This window comes from Xiphias gladius, chromosome 15, assembly GCF_016859285.1.
Source record: "Xiphias gladius isolate SHS-SW01 ecotype Sanya breed wild chromosome 15, ASM1685928v1, whole genome shotgun sequence".
NCBI lineage: Eukaryota > Metazoa > Chordata > Actinopteri > Istiophoriformes > Xiphiidae > Xiphias > Xiphias gladius.
In genome coordinates, this window is record NC_053414.1 from 17,265,938 (window position 1) to 17,274,516 (window position 8,579).

An 8,579-nucleotide genomic window follows, 5' to 3' on the forward strand; every position below is an offset into this window, starting at 1 on the left:
AGAGAGAGAGCGAGATAGAGCGAGAGAGAGCGCAGCAGGTTTAAGACTGACTGACAGCTTGCATCCACACACAGCATCCCCCCTTTTCTGCAAGCTGAGTAGCGCATTTGCTGTCCTCCTACCCCCTGCCCCCATGCCCCTTCTGCATGCAAATACATTCATGAAATAGCCATGGTGGACACGAAACGCCTGAATCTGTGTGTGTTTGTGTGTGTGTTTGTGTGTGTGTGTGTGTGTGTGTGTGTGTGCGTGTGTATCAGTGCCAACCTCTGTTTACCTCTGTGCCACAATGTAAAAATGCCAAAGAAAACAAAAGCCATTCACAGGTCGAGTCAGGCATTAGAAATATATATTTTTCTCAGGTGTTTGAGTGTACTACATTTACATTTAGCCATTTAGCTGACACAATTATCTAAAGAACATTTCCGAGTGCCGCAACATTACAACTGACTTTGGTTATATTTCACCTTTATTTAATCACGTGAATCCCTCTGAGATCAGAGGCCTCTTTCGCGAGGGAGACGTGGCCAAACAGCAGCATAAAAAGTTGTAGAGAAAAGAAAACAAAACTAAAAAGGCCAAAAACAACTTTGACAAACACAGATGAAGTCCCATTACCACAGAATTTACAATAGTCTTAAATTTGGCAAGAGCTATAAGATTCCTCAATTGACTCAAGTAGCTGGAGCGGAAAACATGAAAGCTTTCTTTTCCATCTCTATCTGAGCATTATTTTTTCAAGTCTATCTTAATAGAATACTCACATGCCTGTGCAGGTGTACACTGAAAGAGTTTTGGGTTGCTGTAATCATTCCTCCTTGCTGTGGAGGGGATACCTTGTGAAAGTAAGAGGTGGATGATAAAATCAGCAGTCCTCGCTCTCTGCAGAATCACACTCTGATGTTCAGCCGAAGCTAATATGAGGCTTCAGCGGTCTCAAGTGAGTATCTTCCAAAGTTTTAGTTTTTTTAGTGTGAAATTCCCTGTTCCGTTGCCGCGCTTGAGCGGATGGACGGAAGGAATTTCATACTAAAAAGACTGTGACTTTGTAACATATCCACTAAATTTGCCTGACTCAGCCTCATATTAGCTTGGGCTTACTTTAAGAGTGCATTTTTGCACAGGACAAGGAGTGTTTTGCATCCCATCGATCACTTCATTTTACTTTGTCAGTATGGACAGCAAGAACATTTACAGGCCTCTTTTACTCTACACGGACAAGTGAGTACTGTTTTAAAACAGACTTGAAAAAATGTAAACCCGCCTATCTTTCAAGAAAGTAGACTCAAGACAGGGGGGTCATCTTATACAAGAGCAAGTGCAAGTGGAAGAGGAGGGCAAAGGGGCAGGCCAATGGGACGTGAATTATGTTTTGAGGAGATAAGGGCTAGCAAAACAATAGAAAGTTGTTTTTTTTTTAATATGCCAGTTTTTTGGAGTCTAATATGTAACTGCTGACATCAGCAATGAAGCTAAACTGAACATAATCAATACTGAGCTTTGATGCCTACATGATGTGATTACAGCTTTATGATGACTGATCAAAGGTCTCCATTTTAAAGGGTGAAGCTGGTGCCTTTCTGTATATTGCTTATTGTCAACTATTAGCAGATATTTTCTTCATCGCCAAAACTGTTACTGAAACAGTTAAAAACCAATAAGTGAGCCACACTGCTGAGGGACATGTTCCTTCATCACAATGAAAATGGGCACTGTAATTTATTTTGAGTCGACCCCACGTACACCGTCCTGCTGCGGTAAATACTTCCCAGAGCTCCAATTGTTGATTCATCCACGATTTAAAATAGTCCCCTACAGATACAAAATTCATGTTTAATTAATATTTGCTAAAACTACAGTGGCCAGCTATTCTACTTACTCAGTTTTTTTTTTTTAAATGAAAATATTCTTTTGTGACCCATTTTTAAAGATTAAGATCTTCAGTTGAAACGAATGGGCTTGGGGCCGAGTGCCATAGACAGGGTAGGGAAGTTAGAAAACTAATGAAAGTCAAATTAATGTATTTTGAGTTTTGATCTTTCCGGGGGAGTGTTGACAATTATAAAAAGTATAGATTAACACCATGTAGTTTAAAAACCATGTAATCCTAACCTGTTCAGTGTTCAGATTTCTACTGAAGTTGGATTTGATTACTTTTGTACATTCACCTGCATCAGCAAGTGTTGTTATCATAAGAGCATCAATGTCAAATCAACTGATCAGGTCACACAATTATGAATGTATAAAGTTCAACCAGATTAAATTGCTGAGCCCTATCATTTCTACATGTTGTTTCATAAAAATGTGTGTTATATATTGTTATGTTTTATCTAATTTTTAATCTATTAAATGTCAAATTTTTAATTTCAAGTTAAGATATTAACCAATTTAAAACACTCTACGAATTGAAGCAATCTAAAACTAAAATTACAGTGAACTGAAAACAAGTTTGTATTTACAGGTTTAATCTTCCAGCATCTTTTATTTAACACTTCTTCCAGTATTACTACAACCCTTTTGTGCTGTGACCAATAACACATGACCAACGCGAACATCTTCCATGCTTTCATCGGCAGGTACTATGAAACGGGCAGTATCCGCCCCGGGGTAATCGGGGGATCCAAACCAAAGGTTGCTACACCCAAAGTGGTCGACAAGATTGCCGATTACAAACGCCAAAACCCCACCATGTTTGCCTGGGAGATCCGGGACAGGCTCCTGGCCGAGAGAGTGTGTGACAACGACAGCGTCCCCAGCGTCAGCTCCATCAACAGGTACTACAGTCTGTGAAATCTGTGTGTTCGAGTATCAACTTATAGCAACAGGTACTGAGTGTAGGTAGAGCACAGAGGAATATAATACTGTGTGTGTGTGTGTGTGTGTGTGTGTGTGTGTGTGTGTGTGTGTGTGTGTGTGTGTGTGTGTGTGTGTGTGTGTGTGTGTGTGTGTGTGTGTGTGTGTGTGTGTGTGTCTGGGAGTGGAAAAGAGAATAGCAAAGAGGCCCCAGTCTCCATATGTATGAAGTGGCTGCAGCTCAGTGGTTCAACACGATGGTACAATGACAACCCTTTCCCTTGAGCATAGAGGCAGAGAGAGAGGGAGGGATAGTAAAATAAGAGAGAGAAGGAGTGAGCAAAAGAGGCAGACAAAAGGGAAGGAAGGTGTGCGGGAGTAAGGAAAGAAATAGACACAAAAGGAAATGAATGAAAGGGAAAGGAAGGAAAGGAGAGGAAAGGAGAGGAAAAAGGGGAGGAAAGGAAAAGAAAGGGAAGGAAAGAAGAAAAAAGGCTTGCATGAGCAGCCAAGCAGGAAGTGTGAGGCCCCTCTGCCATTTCAGCTTGCCTCAGCCACTTCACACACACACACACACACACACACACACACACACACACACACACACACACACACACACACACACACACACACACACACACACACACACACACACACACACACACGGAGTTTTGCGCTCCCACGATGGTCATGTTCTCATTGTCACTCAGAATCCACTCTCTCACACACACTAATATCTCTTCTCTCCTCCTGCAGGATCATTCGGACTAAGGTTCAGCAGCAGCCCGGCCAAACGGGCTCAGTGTCGGCTCACAATTTAGGTAGGTCGCTGCTCTTAAATCCCGTTTCAAAGTGTCAACGCAAATTTTCTCTGAAGACACCGCGTGTTGTATTTGGAACAATGAAACATATTGACATTCTGGAGCTGAGGTTTTAAGTTCATCACTTAGCTGCTTTAATCAAGATGTCTCTAATTAAAGTCAGCTAATGGGATGTAAGATTTTAATCAATTTTCTACTTAATAAGAACATTTGGATTTTTTTTTTTTTTTTTACCAGTTTTACTGGTAAACTGAGGTTTGTGTTATGCGTGGAGTTAATACATCTTTACCTTTCATCCCTATTGTTGCATGTACAGTGAAGAGTAGCAAGGGTGTCCAGCCAGACTCATGCCGGGGACATTGCAGTTACATGGTCGGCGTCTTAGACCTGTACACCACCGTGACTCTTAAAGAGTTGTTGCACGTACAGATGTGTTTTCTAACATAATGAAGTGCAATAATATAGCCAAAGTCTGATACCACATTCCAGACAACAATAATCATCATCATACAGACAGTTGCAGGAGCTCATGGCATCAAAGCACATCATCCTAAACATAATTCTTATATCACAAATCAAAATGGGCAGTGGGAAAACTTAATTCATGAAAGAGGGTGTTACAGTATCACAAAAATGAATTTTTTCACAATTACCTCCCAAACAGGGATCTGAAACAACTTCATGTCCATAAAACAAAGCTTTTGACAGCCATTATTATAAACACTGAAATGTCTGGGTATTTGAGATCATTACTGTGAATATTTATGTTCACGAATTCTTGTTTACGACAAGGCCAGGTTCTAAACCGGGCAAAGTGGGCGACTGCCCCAGGGCCCCAGACCCTCAAGGGCTACAAAGGGCCATATTTATGGTGCTTCAGTTGTCTTGTGGTAATGTGATTAACTGTAAATTTCTTTTTGAATATAAACTAAAGCCACTTAATTGGCTGCAACTGCATTAACGCAGGCCTTGTCTGCTGTACCTCTCTTTAAGAGAGGCTTTGTGCCGCAATTTACATGGTGCGTATTCCTAAAGGAATTTATGGTCAGACAACTGATCAAAAACAGGGGCCCAGATCCAAGTTTTGGCCCCTTGCTGGGTTATTTCAGCCATGTTTCGTTTTGCCAAACATAAAGCAACGTTGGCAGTATCATGTGTGATTCTGCCTATAGGATGTTTGAAATCAATAGACTTGAACCTAAAGGGGCACTATGCACAATTATGGAAGTCACAGTAACAATAATATTCCCATGTCCAATCTCAAAATATCATAAAAATGAGCATCATTATTGTTATGTTTATTAAGTCACATTTTGAACTAAATGAATGTAGAAAAGAAACTTTAATCTTTAGTCAGATTATCAAGGTTTGTTTTGTTCATTTGTAATTTATAATCACGTTACAGACTAAAGAAATAATATCTGTTATACCTACGACTGGAACATTACTACTTTCTATTTGATGAATATCTATGAGTATGAATAGATATGTGAGCCTTTTTCTCCCTCCCTCTGCCGCTTCCCCACTTTGTCCTGCAGTGGATTGTGTTTTGGTGTCTCTCATATCCTCATAATCGCACTTTGTCTATTAATCTAAATTAATTTCACACGCACTGCTCCCTGACTCCTGCCTTTTACACACATTTAGCAGACACACACATCCTCCCACAAACACATGCACACCTAGACCCACTGAGAAACACACACACACACACACACACACACACACACACACACACACACACACACACACACACACACACACACACACACACACACACACACACACACACACACACACGTATACACACGTATACACACGCACACTTACAGATTACACAGATAAATGGGTCCCACTCCCAGGCGGAAAATTGAACATTTGGATTTGCAGCATAAAAGCGTTACGTTCTGATAAAAAAAAAGACTGAAAAGAAAGAGAAAGGAAAATCAGATAATTGAAGTGCTAAATCAAGTGATGGGAAAAGGAGGGATATGCATTTATTATACTCTCCTTGTCGTTAGCAAAGGAGTAACGGCTGGAAGGGACCTTGATCCTCTGGTTTGCCCCCCCCCCCTTTTCGGTCTTGTCTTTCTCTGTTTGGGGGTCTGCTGGGAGAGAGGATTAGGATGTCAGTCTCCACACCTTTCTGTCCCTTCTGGGATACCATACTGTCACTCAGCCCCACGTCCGCTTACAGGGGCATAGATAAGGGACCAAGGAGGAGTGAGTGACTGTATGTTTCGGTGTGTGTGTGTGTGTGTGTGTGTGTGTGTGTGTGTGTGTGTGTGTGTGTGTGTGTGTGTCACTGAAGCAGTGACAAGTATGTCGCTATGTCGCCCAGCGAGGAACTTGTCTCCTCCAGGGGGGAGATTAGAGAGAGAGACAACGAGGAGCAACATGCAGACAGGCTTTTTTTTTTTTTATAGCTTCAATTTCGTCTGTATAGCCCAGTAAATTTTTAGAGGATTAAAGTACATCTATGTATTGTTTATGGACAGAATAAATGGGATAGAATTTAAATTGTGCAGCATTCACTCCGAGGTTTTTGTTCTCTACAGTATCTTTGGTTCTGAAGGCGTCACAAGTAACAGAATCGAGAGATGTGAATGCTGCTCTTCAAGTAAAAGCCAACTCTAGACGTTGGTGGAAAATGGCTCATAATTTTTTTGAGATTTGGACATATAACGTCTCTAGTTGACTTTTTCATTTTTTGATCAGCCTTAATTGAATGTAATATCAAAAGACTCAACATTACACATGCAAAAACATTCTGCACAACTCACTTTGTGCTGGTGGACAACAAGTTCTTTTACTTATTTCTGTATGTTTCAGGTCATAGCATATTATCATATATGTGGCAGTTGAAATTAGATGTTTGTAACTTACTTTTAAAGCGCTGTATCTATATTCTGTGGGAGATTTTATCTGTCTCTATAATATTATATCACAAAACAGTTCTGCATTGAGGGTTTTTAAATAGTACATAATGTTAGAATGCAGTATTTCTGTTATTCTCCTATAAAGGTGAGCTTTCCTATTATACATGAGCCCAACACAAAGTCCTTTTATAGTGGAAAGTCTGATATGAATTCCTTAAAATCCCACTAAACAAAAGCTGATGCAGTTTACTGGGTCTTCAATATGATTATTTACAGAAACACTCCAGTTTCATTTGGACAATCATACTTACTGTTGCAGTTCTTTATATGCTTTTGAGAGGGTTTCATGTTTTATTGAGACGAAATAAACAGTAAGTTTGTACTGGCAGAAGAGATCATTCAGGCTTCAGCACTGGAACTTTAACCCTGTCAGTGGTGGTCAGATCTTCAGATAGACCTTTTTGCACCCTTTGAAACTCTGACAGAGTCTGAATTCTTCTCAAAAGGCTTCTGAAGAAAACTTAAAAACTGCTTTCAGTGATAAAAAATAGCTTTTCTGGTGATTTCTCAAGGCATCAGTCAAAGCGTTGTTGTCATGTGATCTATCTGCAGCGACGTCCGTGGCAGCCACACAGGTCTCAGCAGTGACCAGCGACTCGGCTGGCTCCTCGTACTCCATCAGTGGCATTCTGGGCATCAGTTCAGCTGCTGATGTGGGCAAGAGGAAGAGGGACGAAGGTGAGCGCAAGAATGTGTTTGTGTGTCTGACTGTTTTTGTACATCCCTGCAAATCATTGCAGTTTTCAGTGTAAATGGCATGTTTTCAAAAATGCAGGAATTCCTGCGTGCACATACACAAATACATAAAATACATAAAAACGTTACATGATGATGAACAGCCTCAGGACCCCCTCCCCTCCATATCGGCATGGAAAGCCCAGATGGAAAGAACTCAGCACATGTGGATCGATGTGTGCGTGAGTGTGTGTGTGTGTGTGTGTGAGTGTGTGTGTGTGTGTGTGTGTGTGTGTGTGTGTATGAATGTGCAATATGGGAGTTCTAAACCAAACATCTTCATTCAGAAACCTCATATTTGTTAACTAACAGTGCTTCAAAGGTGAGCTTCTTGAGAAGTTAGTTTTATGCATGCACTATTGATCATATGCGCTGTCATACTGGATCAATGTTGTATGCATGTTAATAGAGGTGTGAGCTTATGCATGTGTGTGCACATAAGGGGGTTCACACAAGTACTGTATGTATATGTTTGTGTGTGTGGGTGTGTGTACATGTGTGCATGATTGTGAGTGCGTATGTGGCAGTGTCAGTGGCATTAAAAAGCCATCACACAGACAGTCTCCTACGGTAAATGAGACAGGAGCAGATGTCGTAGCGCACGGAGGGGGGGTGACGGAACGCCACCAGGGGCTGTTTCTCGCTGTCTTTCTCAGTCTCTTACTCTCACACAGATACACACACACACACACAGAGATACAGTATGGGGTCCTTTTCCCACTGCTGATGAATTTCCAAAACATTCCAGCAGGTTCTAGGATGAATCCCAGATGCACCTTGAGCATTCTGATATGTTCAGATACGGCCCACTTACCCATCAGCAGAGCACAAAGACTTTGGAACCAACACAGATACAGACACACACACACACACACGAACACACACACACACACACACAAAGCCGAGATGAATAATGATGACGTTTGTCCTAGAGACTTCAGTTTTTCTCCTCACAAGGGTAGCTGATAATTTGTCGTGTCAGATTGTTCACACTGTGGAACAAAAGTTTACCTTCCTATGTGAACTCAACATTATCTGATCTTCAATAACTTATAGTTTTTGGCTTAGATGAAGGTCACCACAAACAATTGGCCCTGACATCAGTGTCGTTCATCATCAGCTGGCAAAGTGTCGGGGTTGACTGAGATATAAAGTGCTTTTTTCTGTGCATTTTAAATTTGTGCAAAAAAAAAAAAAAAAGTAGAAATGCTGAAAATTTGATAAAAAGGCAAAATATTGCAAAGACGTTTTTATGCTTGGCTGAGGTGGAAAAGTAGGTGTATCAATAAAA

General features: G+C 40.9%; 1 protein-coding gene across 4 annotated transcripts in view; it reads left to right on the forward strand.

Moving 5' to 3' along the window:
• The window catches only part of pax5 (paired box 5), a 54,577-nt gene that overhangs the window by 18,700 nt on the left and 27,298 nt on the right, over positions 1-8,579 (forward strand). For 3 of the 4 annotated variants that reach the window (XM_040145404.1, XM_040145406.1, XM_040145405.1), the window contains exons 3-5: positions 2,577-2,774; positions 3,550-3,614; positions 7,106-7,231. In XM_040145404.1, coding sequence (XP_040001338.1) covers positions 2,577-2,774; positions 3,550-3,614; positions 7,106-7,231 — 389 coding nt within the window. The remainder of the gene's footprint in view (positions 1-2,576; positions 2,775-3,549; positions 3,615-7,105; positions 7,232-8,579) is intronic. The other variant, XM_040145407.1, reaches the window with a different exon arrangement.